The sequence below is a fragment of the Strix aluco genome, chromosome 20 (assembly GCF_031877795.1).
Source record: "Strix aluco isolate bStrAlu1 chromosome 20, bStrAlu1.hap1, whole genome shotgun sequence".
Lineage (NCBI taxonomy): Eukaryota > Metazoa > Chordata > Aves > Strigiformes > Strigidae > Strix > Strix aluco.
Window position 1 is genome coordinate 5,313,108 of NC_133950.1, and position 16,070 is coordinate 5,329,177.

At 48.3% G+C, this 16,070-nt stretch overlaps 3 protein-coding genes across 7 annotated transcripts in view; 2 read left to right on the forward strand and 1 right to left on the reverse strand.

Moving 5' to 3' along the window:
* The first annotated feature begins 231 nt into the window (after nt 1-231).
* DPH7 (diphthamide biosynthesis 7) lies at nt 232-9,090 on the forward strand. 2 transcript variants are annotated; one of them, XM_074846626.1, is made up of 10 exons: nt 232-465; nt 899-1,035; nt 1,467-1,554; nt 2,235-2,329; nt 4,002-4,168; nt 4,703-4,775; nt 5,585-5,650; nt 5,850-6,022; nt 6,354-6,479; nt 7,050-7,179. In XM_074846626.1, the coding sequence occupies exons 1-9, from the start codon at nt 328-330 to the stop codon at nt 6,437-6,439; spliced, it is 1,023 nt and encodes a 340-aa protein (XP_074702727.1). In that variant the 5' UTR covers nt 232-327; the 3' UTR covers nt 6,440-6,479; nt 7,050-7,179. The 2 variants fall into 2 exon arrangements, with proteins under 2 accessions (XP_074702727.1, XP_074702726.1); XM_074846625.1 differs by lacking the exon at nt 6,354-6,479 and having other exon boundaries at nt 7,050-9,090.
* Nucleotides 9,091-11,282: 2,192 nt separating this feature from the next.
* On the reverse strand, nt 11,283-11,930 carry MRPL41 (mitochondrial ribosomal protein L41). The gene has a single exon (XM_074846628.1). It carries the CDS (start codon nt 11,826-11,828, stop codon nt 11,421-11,423), a length of 408 nt encoding a protein of 135 aa, XP_074702729.1. The 5' UTR covers nt 11,829-11,930; the 3' UTR covers nt 11,283-11,420.
* A 142-nt stretch (nt 11,931-12,072) lies between these two features.
* Nucleotides 12,073-16,070, forward strand: part of PNPLA7 (patatin like domain 7, lysophospholipase) — a 132,046-nt gene continuing 128,048 nt past the window's right edge. For 2 of the 4 annotated variants that reach the window (XM_074846622.1, XM_074846624.1), the window contains exons 1-2: nt 12,075-12,175; nt 12,971-13,005. In XM_074846622.1, coding sequence (XP_074702723.1) covers nt 12,973-13,005 — 33 coding nt within the window. In that variant the 5' untranslated portion in view covers nt 12,075-12,175; nt 12,971-12,972. Of the gene's footprint in view, nt 12,176-12,357; nt 12,532-12,970; nt 13,006-16,070 lie in introns of those variants that run through there. The other 2 variants (XR_012625885.1, XM_074846623.1) reach the window with 2 other exon arrangements.

Consider the following 16,070-nt stretch of genomic DNA (forward strand, 5'->3'; position numbering starts at 1 on the left):
CTGCGTCTGGAGAGGGAAGTTAATGACAAAACCCTCATCCGAGGGCGGTTAAGGACGAAGCTCAGCACGTCCCCGAGCTGCTTGTGCCAACAAGCCCAGCCTGGGCCACCGGGCTCCTCTGCCAGGCTGGGCTGCACAGGCGGGCTCTGCGGGGCCGGGCCCGGGCGGGGGCAGCACCGCCCGCGGAGCCGCCGCCGGGCCGAGCCGCGCCGGGCCCGCCCCGCGCCGCCCCTGACCGGGAAGCAGACGGGCGGCGGTTCCGCTGCGCGGCGGCGCGGCCTCCCCGGAGCCGTCCCGCCGCCCCGCGCAGCATGAGCCCGCCCTGAGATGGCGGCGCCGTGCCGGACGCGGACGCTGCAGGTGGTGGACACGGAGTTCAGCGCGGACGCGGTGGAGTGGTGCCCGGTGGAGGGCTGGCACAGCATCCTGGCCTGCGGCACCTACCACCTCCGCCCGCCCGCCGCGGTGAGCCCGCCCGCCCGGCACCGCACCGGGCTGCCTTCCCCCTGCCCCCCCCGGCCGCCTCAGCTCGGCGGGGGTTTCCCGCCCTTCGCGGGCCGCCTCAGCCGGGCCCGGGGGTGCCCCGGCCGCCTCAGTGGCCTCAGCCGGGCCCGGGGGGGGTTTCCCGCCCTTCGCGGGCCGCCTCTGGGTGTCCCCGCGCCCGTCCCGTCCCCGCTGGGTGGCCTTGAGGTGGCCGCAGCGTGTGGGGCTGAGGGGGCCCCGCTGGCGAGCGTGGCTCTGAGGGAGCTGTGGCGGCTTGAATCCCTCAAGGGAGGGACTTGACAAGCGGGAGCCCTCAGCCCTGCGCCTGCTCCTGGCGAGATCTGGGGTGGGGAGAGGTCTGGGGGAGGTGGAAACGCTGCTACACCTGCGCTTTTCTCTCCAATTTTTGATGTAGACTGACTCCCGAGGAAGCAATGGGGCCTGTGACCGGACCGGACGCCTCTACCTGTATCACTACAACGAGGAGCAGCCTTACATCCCGCTGACAGAAATCCAAAGGATTGACACTGCCGCCATTCTGGACATCAAATGGTAACGCTGGCCCGCCGAGGCTCGGAGTCACAGCGGCGTGGTCTGGTGCTCTGGGGATCTTTTTTGGCTGTTGGTATGGCAGCAACAATAGCATTTACTAACAAAACTGTCCCTGAATTCTTGGAGGGAAGTATTCTCTGGTTTGTTCCAGTGAGCAAAGACTGTGCTCGTTTTTGTGTTATGCTGTTCTGCTCGCTTAGGAGCAGCTGCACTGTGGCTGTAGACCTCTTTTGTTTATATAATAATATATAGTAGTTTTACCCTATATATAATCCCCTCCATGCAGCTTTGTGGGAACTTGAGGAGCCTTAGATTTTCTTCATGAGATTGTCAAATACTGTCTCCTTGCTTGTCCTGGAATAAAAGTTATGACCTCCTCCTTGAATACAAGAAAGATGGACATTTAAGCCTTGTTTAACTTGATCTTTTAGGTGCCACGTTCCTGTTGCGGAACATCCCATGGTTGGCATTGCAAACTCAACGGGCGCCGTGGAGTTTTGCCACCTGACTGGAAGCGAGGTAGGTGGCTGTAACACCCGCTGCTGTTGAAGCATTGTTTAACCCGGATTTAGTACATCTCTGGATTTATTAGCAGTGTTCAGAGACTTGTAGGAAAGCTCTACGGTTTCCAAGGCTTCCTCAATATGCTTAGCTTGTCTTCTGATAATGTTTCTCATAAATCCTACAAATTTGTTCATGGCACCAGAGAGACTGGCTGGGCTCTACCCACTTGCAGAGTGGGAGCTGAGAGGCATGAGGGGAGCAGAAGTGAACCCTGGAAACTGTCACTTGAGAGTATGGACTAAGTGGTAAACACAGTTGAAGGTGCAAAATTATTAAAAACAAATTTTGGAGAGAGGTTTCTTTTGGTTGGTGAAAGAAGGGAGTCATCAAGCTATTCAAGGGAATTCAACAGTCAGATCATCGCTTCTGCACTTCGTCACTCACTGAGAAGAAGCAAAGTTTGAGGGGGATTTGGTGGGCGATGGGAAGCAGGAGGGTGGGAATCCTGTGTATGTTTGCACTTCAGCTAGTACTAAGTGATTGTGTGTTGCTATGGGATGTTTCATCTCTTTAGTGTGGGACCCTGATATGCTCGTCAGTCTCCAGAGAACACCTGCCGTAGGGGTAAGCCATACAAGTGGTGTTATGTACCTGCTGTCTTCCCAGTCTTAACCCATTCCTTTTCTTTCCAGTAGAAGAACAGCTGCATGCTGGAGCCATGCTTCAGGGTCGATCTCGGTGTGCAGCGTCTGGCCTTGTCTTTAGACTGGTCCACAGGACGAGAGCAATGGTGAGGATGGGAGATAAAGGCTAGTATTGCAGGTTGTGTGTGTGGGACAGTTTTCAGGCATAAATTGAGGACTTTGATGAATGAATCTTTGGTGGCTTTTTGTGAGGCAGCTTAAGACTTTCTAGATCCCAGCTGTCTCCCTGCACCTTCTCTAGGAGTTACTATTCCCAGAGCAAGGGTAACAAAGGAACAAGAACACATTCTGTGGCCACTGTAACAAGAGCAGAGACTAAACCAACAACAGATGTGAGGTGGTGCTATGGTGAGTGGCAGCAGGTGACCCAGGGACATGTCTTCTCTTGCCTTTGCTAAAAGGAAAGACCAGAATGGGATGCAGATGGATCGACTGGCTCCAACTCTGCTCTTAGAATGGCTGAAATTTTCGTGTGAAGTGCTGCTTAAGAACTGCTAATAATAGCACGTGTAGGAAGTTTGAACGTGGATTAGTGAGAAACGGGAGAGAATTGGTTTGGAAGTGGCTTCTTCCTCTCTCAAATGCTCATACATTTGATTTCAGAAATGGCATCGCTGCATGAAATAACATGAATTAGCTGTTCCTTGAAAGAGGTAGGGTATATGGTTTTTGTAAGTTAAGTGCAAAACAGACAGTGGTGCCTTTGGTGTGAAGCTGGAAACTGAGGGCGTCAGGCAGTCCTGTGCTTAATGCTGTAGGGCAAATATTTAGTAGCTTTTGCTAATTAAAGCTGTTTCTGTGCATGCTGTTTTAATGAATAAGTAGAATTCCTAGTTCTACTTTCTTCTTCCTTATATTCCTTCTTCTGCTTGTCTCTGCCCTTCAAGATAAATGATCATTGCCATGATGAAAAGTTCCTTTAAAGCCTGTCACTGTTGTCATTTGAGAGACAAATAACTCCTCCTAGAAGCCAAATGTGCAGCCTTCACATCTCTGTAGGAAGGGGAAGACCCTATCTCTCTCGTGTGGAAATTGAGGAGATCCAGTACGGTTTGGTATCTAACATACAGTGTAAGAGCTGTTGAAAGAACTCAGAGCCACCACATGGGTACCTACAATTGCAGGCAGCCAAACAGAAGGTACCTAGTTCATGTCAGGGAATGTCAGAAAATCTGTGCCAAAACTTTTGCCAGTGCCCCAAGAGCATTGTGTCCAGAGACTGCGACTGCCCTGTGCCACAGGAAGAGAGCAGGAAAGGTCAGGATCAGCCAGCGCTTCGGATGTTTTATTTCGCTGTTATCACAGACATTTCTTCATACTCCAGAAGAGGAAAGAGACTCTTGGAGGTCCTTGTCGGTCTGACTTTGAGGAAAAAAAAAAATCCCTTTTCACATGGAATTTATTTATCGATGTAATATCAAGCATGTGAGAAGTCAAGTTATGCATCTAGGAGAAAGAAAGACCCAAGGCTGGTTTTCTTTCCCTCATGAGTGTGAGGGTTTGCTTTTGCTGTGAGATCGGGGAATGGGGATAATTGGTGCAGATGATTTTAAGATGGGATGGGCTGAAGCTAAAAAGAACTGTATAAATGCGTGCATTCCTTCCGCTGCGCTACCCCTTTCTATCAATGTTTAGTTGAATCAAACGTACATAGTATTATGTTATCCGTCTATACTTTGGCTGCTATTTTTTACTCTAACAGCTTCTTAAGACAGAGGTTTCAGTAAGTTTTAATATTTTCTCTGTATTCCACTGTAGCGGATGTCCTTTGAGAGTGATCAGCAGTGATTCAGAGGGGAAGCTGAATCTTTTCTCCATAGATGAATCTGCTCCTTCTGTGCATGTCCTGAACCAGTGGCAAGCTCACAAATTTGAGGCCTGGATTGCTGCTTTTAATTACTGGGACACCGATATTGTGTATTCAGGTGTGCAAGGACTGGGAATCTCATTTGGGGGTGTTGGGGAGCGGGCACCTCGTTTAGAAATGTGTGTTCCTTGGGATTTTACTTTCTAGGGTTGAGTGTGCTGCTTGCATCACACCTCTTGAAAGAGTTGGGGCCTCTGCTAGGGGTAAAAGGCCTCTTGATTGTGGGAAGTGGGGAAGTGGTTGGAGTTAATTAGGAGAAGCTGTGCCTTTTAAACTGTACTTTGGCTGGTTATGGGCAAAAAAGATGTTAATCTCTTGTGTGCAAAAGAGAGCAGGGACCTTCTAGAGCCTTCTTTTCTTCAGTCTTTTTTTCTTCAGAATTTTTTTGCTTAGCAAAGTGAGGGTACTGTTAATGCATGTCTCTCTGGTGATGACAAGTACTGTGAGCCTCAGATGATGTTTGGTATGTCTGCTAAACGCTAGGAGATCCTAGGGCTGAAAAGCATCAGCTCTGTATTAACTACTTTGCCTCAGTGCCCTGCACTGGTCCTTTGGCCGGTGTTCAGGGTAGCGCTGTTTTGCCTTTGTGCAGGAGGAGATGACAGCCTGCTGAAGGGCTGGGACACCAGGTGCAGTCCAGAGGCTCCTGTTTTCACCAGCAAGAGGTAAGCAAGCCGGGTCTGCAGCTGGACCCTACAGCTATCGTGCGTGAAGATACGGTGCTACCGTGCCCCTTCCCAAGCCACAGAATTCAGAGACGTGCAGTGACAGTGGGGTCCTGTTCTGCCTCCCCTGGGAATGGAGACTTCTATTAGATTTTTTCATCGGGACAATTTCAGGTGAAAACTTTCTTCTCTGTGTCCTTTAATACAATAAACCAACAGCTCACTTCCACGCATGAAGATGGTGGTAACTTCTTTCTAAAAGAAGGATCCTGATTTACACTTTAATTTGGGGAATTTTTATGTGTGTTTAAATTTGATTATCTTACTGTGGAACGTTTTTTAGAAAATATTCTCCACTGTTCACTCATTTGAAGTAATCTTTTTTCTGGTGGCATAACATATCTTCTAGAATACAATTAAAACAATATATACTCAACTCTCCAGTAAAATTTTATACGTAACCTTAAAATACACCAGGGGTTATTACTATGGAAGTATTAATGTTGGGAGTAAAGTCTCTTGGGAATGGAGTTGTTGGGCTGAAATTCTTATGGGCTCTGAACAGCAGTTGGTATTTGTGCTGAGATACTGTGTGAGTAGAAGTTTTGCCCTGGAATGCTGTTGGACTGCGTAGCTGGAACTCTGCCTGTGTGTTTCATTGGGCTGAAATTTGATTTCATCTTGCTCTCCTTTCCTGAGACACCTTGATGTAGTTACGTGGACCCAAAATCCTTGAAATTCATGGAAGAATCGCTTCTGAAATTGTACATTGCTGTCTCTTCCCTCTGCTGTCTGTTGTTCTTTTGCAGACACTCAATGGGTGTGTGCAGCATTCAGTGCAGTCCCCACCGGGAGAATCTTCTGGCTACTGGCAGGTAAATCCCTTCAGCTGCTCTTCACCAGTGTGACCGGCTTCCTCTGTTATTTTGAACGTGCTAGTGCTGCTCAAGGTGTGGGCTCTTCAGACACTCAGTGTGGTGAAGAGCATGCGATCTTTCCTAATTTTCTTCTGTACTTGTTGCACTGAATCAGCTTTGCTGCTTGGCTGCGTCTTTATTTGTGATATATCTCCAGCTACGACGAGCACGTGCTGTTGTGGGACACCAGGAACATGAAGCAGCCTCTGGCAGACACCCACGTTGAAGGTGGAGTTTGGAGGTTGAAGTGGCACCCAACCTGTGATTTTGTGCTGTTGGCAGCCTGCATGCAGAGTGGATTCAAAATCCTTGACTGCCGCGGAAGCATGGGTGAGTGGTCAGTGGCACAGAGACGCTCTGGCGCTGCTCTGCTGCTCGCCTTTCCTACCTCCAGGTTAACGGGGGAGCTCCAGCTCTGAGCTTGCGAGAAAGATCTAGATGGTGTTAATAGCTGTAGGCTTTTATTCCAACTTGAGGTAACTGTTCCAGCTTTCCCAGACCTATCCTCACTGTTGGCCTGATGGGTTGTGCAAAGGCACCGTCATTATTCATGTGTAAATCTCGTAATTTCACGGGAGGAAAGCCTGTTTTGGTGTGAAGGCATTTCCCGGTGACATGACCGTTCATCCTGATGGTTCAAAGAGGTTCTTCCGAATGTCAGGTGGTGCTTTACTGTCAGCAGAACTTACTGACCTGCTGGTGAATTGGCTGTTGCCTCAGAAAGGAAGAGCTGTGCAATCTGGTTAATCTAGAAGAACATGAATAAGCCTTCCATGTGAATCAGAAGGTATTTACATGATTAAAAGCTGTTTGCATTTACATTACAAATACAATCTTGCATAAAATGGTTGCCGTCCTGGGTTTCTCCAGGCCTTGTGCAGATCCACAGCTTGTGAAATGAGGATAACATTTCTGCTGTATAGGGAGGGGAGGAACTTGATGTCCACTTAATATCAGAGTAATAATTTGACTCTTCATGGGAAGAACACATCCACAATTTATTTATGACCAGAAGCTGGTCTGGCAACCTCACCAGTTGTATTTATGGCTCAGTGGGGATCGCTGTGTGATCTGTCTTGTCTGTCTTGAGCCTCTTTAGGTATTTTGAATAATGAGGCTCTTAAGCCTCATGCACGTTAAACCATCTTCTTCTGTCTGCTTACTGAACCAGAGAAAATCCAGGCTAATGAGAGGTGGCTGAAAAATTGTCAGGAGAGGCAGTACCTCGTTACTCCTAGAATGCTTAACGCTGTTGTGAAGAAGGCAGTAAGGACGGAGCCAGTGCTACAATGGCTTGAGCAGTCTGCAACAATCCATTTCGCAACTTGATTTCTGCTCTTTTTTTTTTTTTTTTAAGCGGAAAACATGGAGGAATGTATCATCCTGTCATCCTACGTCTTGCACAATTCCTTGGCCTACGGGGCTGACTGGTCAAGGCTCTGTCCGAGGGATTCCTTGACTGCAACACACGACTCTGCTGCTGCGTGCCACTCTTTGGAGGAGCTTGTGGGAAGATCAGAGGAAGGAGACGAGAGACTGAATTTGCAGGTCCAAAACCTGAAGATAATTTATGAGTCTCCTACAGCTACTTTTGATGTAATATTGGATGAGGAGAGTGAAGGCCCTGCCTTGCTGCCCAAAGCAGAGGCGGCTCCTAAGCTCCCTGGGGATCGTGACCTGGTTAGGGGCCCTGATTTAAAGGGTTTAGATTTGGCTGGGGGTCCTGAGCGAGGGGGAGAGCCCGAGTCAGCCAGGGGTTCTGACTGGGGAGCTAAGAGACCCAACGGAATGGGCCCGGACAGAAGCAGTGATTCCGCCAGGTCTCTAGACAGCCCGAAAGAAATGAGCATTGTAGCAACTTGTTCTTTCTATGACAATATCCTCCATGTCTGGAAGTGGGAGATGAGCCTGGTGACCCCTTCGGAGACACCAAGTACTAGATCTCCGTCTGAAAGAACAGTTGAAAGTTTGCATTGACCAGTCCCAGGGGAGAGGGGTAGGAAAACTCCTGTACTGAGAGCACCATCTGAGCTTATGTTCTAACTTCTGTTGGGCTTTTCCAGTTTTACTGTTGAGTTTGTGAGTCTTTTAAGGCCAATACTGATGGAATTACTGGTGTTTTATTTTCAGCACTGAGGAAAGCCTTTGCTTTGAGGCATGTGGTCAAGCACAGACACGTTTATTTAGTTTTCCCTTAATGTACTAGTTCAAAGTAGGACAGCCTTCCTCTCAAAGGCTACTTGTTTGTACCTTAGATTTGAATCCCTTCAAGGCTGGTTTGCATTTGTACAATTGATCTGTTAAGCCCGTCTCTTCCTTCCATCACAAACCAGACTTGTCTGCGCTGCTACGTGTGGACAAACACAGTATGTGATCAGATGTTTTCCTGAATGTCTCAGAAAAGCCTGTGAGTAGAGGCTTAGCTGTGTGTGTGTAGCTTGCTGTGTGATCTGTAAACTAGTATGTACTTTGAGAAGGTGCTCGGAGACAGCCCAGATACTGACGGTGCAGTGTGCTTTATAGGGATCGTTAGTAGAGAGAGATTCTTTTTCAGAAGGAAATCCAGACTGACCAGTATGACAGACAGCAGTTCAGTGATGGGAAGCTTGTTCTGAGCAGGGCCTTTCTTGGAAGGATTCTGGTGTATCTGCACAGCCTAATCCTACATCACCTGGTTGCAATCTCACTTTATCACTCTCCAAGCTAAACACAACCTGGTTCAGCATAAATTGTGTAGCGAGCCCCGCTATGTTTCAGTGCCACACTAAACCACACCCCCCATAGCCTCTTGGTATCAAACTCATGTTTTCTACTCTCCACAGTGAGATACATTTAGGTCCAAAGTCAAGATCTTTCAGTTTCGTAAAGGTGAACAGCTTTAAGATCAAAATCTCCAAAAAGTACAAGCAGTGTTTCCTGACATCTTTTAAGTTCAAAAGGAGTACGTACAGAAACCAAAATCATAACAACATTGCCCTAACTACCTCCAGGAATGGCTGCAGAATTTCTCATGGTTGCTCCATTAGCTTTCTTTTTTCACTGTGAAATATCAGCAAAACACCGTTTCTGGAACATTCTCTATTATCTTCCTAGAAACAAAAGACCAGCTTAAACTAGGTAAATAACTTTTAGCTTGCATGGTTTCTCTTTGAGGGTCCTAAAGAATTAGTTGTCTGGAGGGAAAGAAACACCAGCAACAGGTAACAGTGCTGCATCTAAAACGAGGTACAGCAGATAATCTTACTGCTTCAAAACTCCTTTTTCAAGGGTGAATGTGTATTTTAGAAAACATTCTTGAGCACTGTTACATGAAGATTCATAATAGTATTGCGAACAAGAGCTTTTGTTAAAAAACACCCTATTTTTGGATGTTTCTAAAATAAAATCAATATAAGTGATTCATCTTTCTCGGTCGTTTTGGTTTTACGAAGTCCTTCGCAGTTAGTCCTTGAGGACCTTCGCCCTGTCCTGCGACGGCTCGGTCTCTCTGAGGACGCGTGGTGGTGGTGAATGTTCTTGGGGAGCCAGAGTGGACAATCGTTTCCTGACGCCTCAGTGAGAACACCGAGGGTGTATCCCTGTAGCCACATGGCTTTGGACTATGACTCGGTCTTAAAAGGTTGTAATGCTTTTTTATTGCTGTGTGAGATGAAGAGGAAACAGTCTGAGGTTAGGGAAGCTGGAGAGGTGTCACAGAATGTGACTAGATTGGGGCACTTGATTTATGCATTCTGCTAGTCCTTGGTTTGCTCTGAGAAATGAGGAGTCGGCAGGGAAGGCAAGGCACACGACTTAAACGAGACCAAGCTGGTATTAGCATCAAAGGGTACAGGGTCTCCTCTCCAGCCTTGTGCTCACCCGTCCACCCCCCTGGGCAGAGTTGTCCTTCCTGGGAAGCGTGAGCCTAAGGAACTGACACCTCTGAAAGGAGGGGGCAAACCACCTCTGCCCACAGCAGCCAGAGCTGAAGGCAGAAAACAACCACTCTTGTATAACCATTATTCTGATGAGCTGAAAAATAAGTGAAAAATGCAGGTCGGGCTTAATTAATTAGAAAACCTGTGCCTTCCCTCACCCCCAACAATGGTTGTGATTGTTGCACCCTCTGTGCCAGTGTGCCAACAACTCCTTCGCTTGCAGTTATTTGGGGCTGTGGCTCTAAGACAGGGAGCCAGTGCAGCATCCCCTCCCTCATCACAGCCCTATGCAGCCCTGAAAAGATGTCATTTTTAAATAACACTTTAAGGACTCATCTGTCAGTCTTCGTTACAGACTGGCTGCTCACAGAAAACGCAGTAAACATGCTTGCTTTCTGCAGAAGCGAACACTTTCTTTTCTCCAAAAGTGAACATTATCATTGCAATTTAATTCTCTAAATCTTAAGCTTTGCAGTACTTTTTATTTAGAAAACCTCATGGAAACCCCCCCAAGCACCTCTTGGGATGACTATGCTCTCCACACAGAACTCTCTCACAGAAGAATTACTTTCTTAAAAACTACAGCACTTGTGTCAGAGAAAACATGTTATTTCTCATGACTTAAAAACATACAGAATTTAGCATTTCACTTTAAACAGTTGCACACAACTGTCTCTGTGAAGTGTCACTTGTATCCATTTGATGAACAGCAAGGCACTGCTCTTCTAGGAATATATGTCCAAAAATAACAATTCTTGAGATACGTTTCTAACTTAAAAGTTACCTTGTAATTTCAAGCAGCTGCACTAAGGAACAGACATTAAATGTACCTATTAACTGTACCTCGATTTACTCTAAAAGAGTACTTTTAAGGCTTGGGAAAGTCTGGAGAAATTGTGGCATTTGATAGAAACTACAGTTCTCTCCTCAGAGCTTAGGGCACGGACTTCATAGAATCACAGAATGGTTTGGGTTGGAAAGGCCTTTTTTAAAGACCATCCAGTTCCACCCCCTGCGATGGGCAGGGCCACCTTCCACTAGCCCAGGTTGCCCAAAGCCCCGTCCAACCTGGCCTTGAACCCTTCCAGGGAGGGGGCAGCCACAGCTTCTCTGGGCAACCTGTGCCAGGGCCTCCCCACCCTCACAGGGAAGAATTTCTTCCTCAGATCCAATCTAAATCTGCCCTCTGTCAGTGTAAAACTGTTACCCCCCATCCTAACACTTAGTTTTGCTGGATGGAGGTCTCACTGCTGGTTTAGTGGAACACATCATTGAGGCTGGAGGTAAATCCATCACAGTGTTTCCTCCTCGGCTGCAACTGCTGCTCAGGGCGAGTGGCGCAGCGCTCTGACACGGGTACGCTGTTCGGCTTGTGCTCCATAGCCGGCAAACTCCAGATTCTCCAAAGGAGACAGGCCCTGTTTTGTTCACAAAAGACAGGAATTCCTTCCCAGAAGGAAGGAATTAAGTTTTGGCAACCCAGAGATAAACTATCTCCTGCTAAGTATCAGCACCTGGTCAATCAGCTCTTGTCCGAGAGCTGGACACTCACACGCTTACACAACACAACTACACACAGTGCAAGACACGAGTAACGCTCCTCAATCATGGATGGGAAATTAACAGCCGATTTCCCCACAGCGATTTAAATCAGACATTGCAGAGAGACAAAGTGGAAGGATTTGCTTTTAATAGCCAGTAACAGAAACTGTCCCGTGTTTGCTGGAGCAGGTCGGTCTGACGCGATGGTGATGCTCTTCCCCGCGTGCCCGAGGCACCGCCGCAGCCCCGGGAGCCCCGCTGCTCGCTCCCTACCGCACGTAGTTCTTGGGGAAGAGCTGGAAGAGCTTGCCCTCCTGCGTCGGCTCGAAGCCGTACTTCTCCAGGTTGTTGGGGTCAAAAGTGCCTTCCTTCACGTCCTTCTTGATGCGGGGAGCCACCACCTCGGTGAAGAGCTGCTGGGCCGTCATAGGCGGCTCCGAGCCCTCGGGGGCGCGGTACGAGACGTAGGGCTTGAGCTTGAAGCCCTCCAGGTTGGGGACGATGAACTCGGGCACCATCTCCTTGATGAGGATGAACTTCTTGCTGGCGGTGAGCACGCCCAGCTTCTTGGCTCCTCGGCCCTTGTTGTAGCTCCGCGGGCCGCGCTTGCTGGTGAACGGGGACATGCGGTCGGCGCCCCGCACCAGCCCGCGGGCCAGCTCGGTCAGCAGCCCCATGCCGGGCACCTCCTGAAGGCTCAGCGGGGCCGGGCCCGCAGCCGCCGTCCGCTCACACAGCGGCGCGCTCCGACCCCCGCACACACCAACACCGCCCGCTCCCATTGGCCGAAAGGCGCCAGCCAATCCGCGGCGCCTATGGGAAGCGGCGAGGAGCGCGGGCCATTCGGCGCGGGGGCGGGGACTTCCCCGCCAATCAGCAGCGAGGAGCCCGGGGGTGGGCGGGGCCTGGCCGCTCCCCTCGGCGGCGGCGGGCGGGCTCCTCCTTCCGCGACCTTCGCCCCGGTCCGCGGGGTGACCTTTGACCCCGGCCTGGGCGGCGCCGAGCGCGGCGGCGGCAGCGGCAGGTGAGGGGACGCGGCCCGGCCCGGCCGCGGGGTGCGCGGGGCGCGGCGGGGGGCCGGGCCGGGTCGGGCCGGCTTGTGCTGCAGCTCGGGAGGTGCCGGTGTCCTGTGGCCCCGGCGGGAGGCCGCCGTTCACCGCCCGTGTGCCGTGGTTTGCTTTAACGGGAAGGCGGGGCGGAGCCGGGCGGCGGCCGAGGGCTCGGCCCGCTGGGCTGGCAGCAGAGGCGCCACCCGGGGCTGGCCCGGGCTCTGTCCCGGCCTCCCCACAGCGCTGCGGCTCGTTTCTGTAAGGCTCTGCCCTGGGAAAGAAGTGTCGGCGAGTGTCCCCGTGTCAGCCCCTGAGGTGCAGCTGAACACCGGTATTCTCATTTTCCTTGAAGAACGGGTAACCCGAGACCGGCCGTTCGTGCCGGGGGGCTCCCGCGCTCCGTGGGGGGGTTGTCAGTGTTTAGGTGCCCGTGTCTGGGGAGGTTTTGAGGGAGCCGAGACGCAGCCACGCTCTGGGGCGTTCGAGTGAAGCCCTGTCGTGCGGCTTCCCAGAGGACTCCAGGAGCTGTCGCCACTGGTAGCTCTGCTTTTCCTTCAAGACTTGCAGGTTTTGGTTGCTCAACGCAGAGAAAAAGGGACAATGAATTAAAAAGAATGTTCGCCTTGAACTGTCTTGTTCAGCCAAACTGGAAGAGCAGTTCTGCTGCGCTTTGCGTTGCGGGGTTAAAAAGATATTCGAGAGTGAGGTCAGCTCTTAACTCAGTCTTCTTTTTTTTTTTTGTTGGTTTTTTGCTCCTGCTGTACCTCCAGACATGGCTGAAGAAGGCAACAGCACCAGCCTTCAGGTACCGTATACTTTGCTATTATTTTTGAACATATTTATTTCCTTATTAGTATTTCCAGTAGCTGAAAGCTACCGTACCTAATTTGATAGCATTTGGGTAATGTCTTTAGATGCAGTGTTTTTACTTCGAAAGAACCTTTCCTGATCAGAGTTTTATCCTTCCAAAAATTTCAAGATTGATCCCAATTTTTTTTGTGTGCGTGTTTTTATCATTATTTTTTTTCACTCCAAACCATTTGCGCTCTGCTTCATATTCTAAGCTGTTAGCAGAATGATGCAATTTAAGTACCTTCTGCTTTAACAGTATGTTTTTAACCTAAAGATGGAAGATTTGCAGAAATCTCTGGCAGCCAGCTCTTCTTGCATTTGTTCTTAATCATAAATAGTCCAACAAGGCACGTGGTGCTTTTCATGGTAATGAAAGACAAGGCCCATGACGGGAAGTATTTCTTCTCAGAACTTAAAAATACATGCAACCTACTTGTATGCAGTTAAACAATGTTTCCTGAAAATCCAGTATCTGTCGTCAAAACATAGGCGTGTGGACCCCTGTGCTTATGAGCAACAAGGAAGTCTGATGTTTTGGGCTGGTTTTAAGCCTTGCTTTTGGCGCTGGTGTTTTGCCTCTCCCTAAACAAGGGGGATGGCTCACTGATGGCGCTTGATTGCAGTGGGAAGTTGTTGTTAAACTCAGCCGAGCGGCTTGTTCTGTGCTCAGTGCTCTGGATGAGTGTGAGCGTTGTTTATGTAGCTGGATACTTTTGTTCATTACTTCAATTCCCACTTTCTTAATGAAATTTCAGCATTATCGGAAGAAGCAGACAAATGCTATTTATGCTAATACATGCTCTTAGCGTATCGTCGCTTCATTTTCTAATGAAGTGAGGGTCTTCTCAGGGCTGTTTCACGTGTGTTTTGTGTTATAAGTAAATTCTCAAATTGATGTGAGACAGGGCCAATAAAAATTCCAATTGTTTATTTAGCAAGCGACAACAAGCAAAACAGCGCTGGGCGGCCGGGGAGTTCAACTCCACCAACGGCGCGCCCCTTCGAAGCTTTTTCGTCTTGCTTATGTGTTACAAAGTGATGTATATTAATGAAACTCTCATATATATTCATAATCTATCCCCGTCTACCACCGCTTCATATTTTAATGAGGTTTCCTCCTACTTGTGTCTGCGCAGTAAACTTCAACAGTTCTGGGCGGTGGTCGCAGAGTCCTGAATAGTGGTCGTAGAGATGAAGTATCTCCTCTTCCTCGCCGTTAAACTTTTCACCCCAAGGTTCTGCGCAGCCTCTGTAGTTCTCTGACATGTCTCTGCTTGCCTCTTGTCTCTACATGTCTCTGTTAAAGCTCTGATAAGGACGCACCACTATATCTTCTACCTACCCCCTACACAGCCTTGATTTATTATGTTAGTTCAGCTAAGCGCTTGCTGTTAGTCGGTTAGTTTTATACAATGTAGCAATATTAGCTTTACATAGCTCATGTGGTGATTTACTTTTCCATTGTTTTAACTGAATTTGATGAATAAATAGTTTACTATCTATCACATTTTGTGTCTGAGAATTGAGGCTGTGTGAGGCACATGTGAATTCCTTGAGTTTTGGTGCTGGCTGTGACCCTCCGAAGAGAGATCCTGCAGGTTTGGGCTGACGGGAGGGCCCAGCAGCACCTAGGGCTTAACCATGACCTCGTACCTCTCTCAGCTGCAGTCGTGGAACAATAACTGCTGACATGTCTCCAGTGTCTGTAGGGTTGTGACCTGTCTGCTTGCTTTCTCTGCTTTTCTGAAGGGATTGTCAGTGCTTGAAAAGATACCCTGTTGAGTATGTGGGGGGAATATCATGCTTTCACCAGTGTTTGTGAGAAACCTTGCAAGAACCTCTCAGTTTTTCCTGGAGGTCTGAATTTCTTCTTCCCCTTGTTTTTCTGTATTGAGGCATAAGGGCTCAGTCTGTGCTCTGTGTGTGTGTTATTCTTTTGCTCATGAATTTGTTTCTTCTCCTCATGTAGCAGCAATGTGACTGTCAGTTGGCAACTACTATTTTTGATGTTATTTGAGATCATACAGGCCTGGATAGTAGCAGAACTGTGCGTGTCCCTGACGCTGTCAAGGGGAAATAAATTAAATGACCACAATAGACTTAAACCAAGAACTTGCTGTATTTTACCGGAATGTGTTGTATTTGTTGCTAACAAATTTCCAACTTTTTTTTTTTCAAGTTCTTGTGACTTTCCACTACAATCCCACTAATACTAGTCTGATAATAATAGCGAAAGGGTTAGAATCATGTTGGGAAGATAAATTGTTGGTGTGCTGTGTTAAAGCAACCTAAGAAGTCAAACTGAAGACAGCAGTCTGTTTGAGTTGACTGGTCAGGCAGGAGTTTTATTTGCACTGTAGAACTGAAATGAATTTCATTAGAGACTAGTTTGGCAACTCTCGACATGCACTTCATTTTTCTCTTGGTGACAAAGCTAAATTAAGAGGCCATCCAGATATGGAACTGAGGGCAAAAACTGGGACCAGAACTGCTTAAGGTTCAAGTACTTTTAAGGTTCAAGACTTACAGGGACATATCTGTCCTTATACTCAGTTTGTTTCCTACTTGTTCCTAATACTGGGTTTGCTTTTTTCCCCCTGTTCTGGTAAGTTTTGACCTGTGAAACTATTTTAACTGCCAGATTTTTTTCCTGAATAGTAATAGTTGGCACAGGTCCCAGGACAACATACCTGAGATCAGGGCTTTTCCCAGTGTGCATGATTTTCTTTTCATGATGAATTTAATCTGCTGTTTTATGACCTTTTTTTCTCAGTCTCATAAAGTCCTTTACACTCAGTTCTCGTCCTTGTTGCTCTGAATAACAGAATCATCAAAAAAGTTATCACCTCACTGTTAGACCCTGTTTTAGGACTATTTAGGAATGCATTGAACTGCCACCAATGCAAAACTCCACTAATGACCCCTCTCTGCTCTATGTCTTGTGTTTACCAAGTGGCTGTAGCTGAAAGAAAGATGTTGGAAAATACAATCAAGTTGCATTGTATGTGCTAGACCAGG

Excerpts from the sequence above, each read along its gene's own strand:
- DPH7 (XM_074846625.1), top strand. The coding sequence starts at position 328 with ATGGCGGCGCCGTGCCGGACGCGGACGCTGCAGGTGGTGGACACGGAG. Across the intron at positions 466-898 it reads ACCTCCGCCCGCCCGCCGCG|ACTGACTCCCGAGGAAGCAA; the intron begins GTGAGCCCGCCC and ends TTTTTGATGTAG. Across the intron at positions 6,023-7,049 it reads TGACTGCCGCGGAAGCATGG|CGGAAAACATGGAGGAATGT; the intron begins GTGAGTGGTCAG and ends TTTTTTTTTAAG.
- MRPL41 (XM_074846628.1), bottom strand. The coding sequence starts at position 11,828 with ATGGGGCTGCTGACCGAGCTGGCCCGCGGGCTGGTGCGGGGCGCCGAC.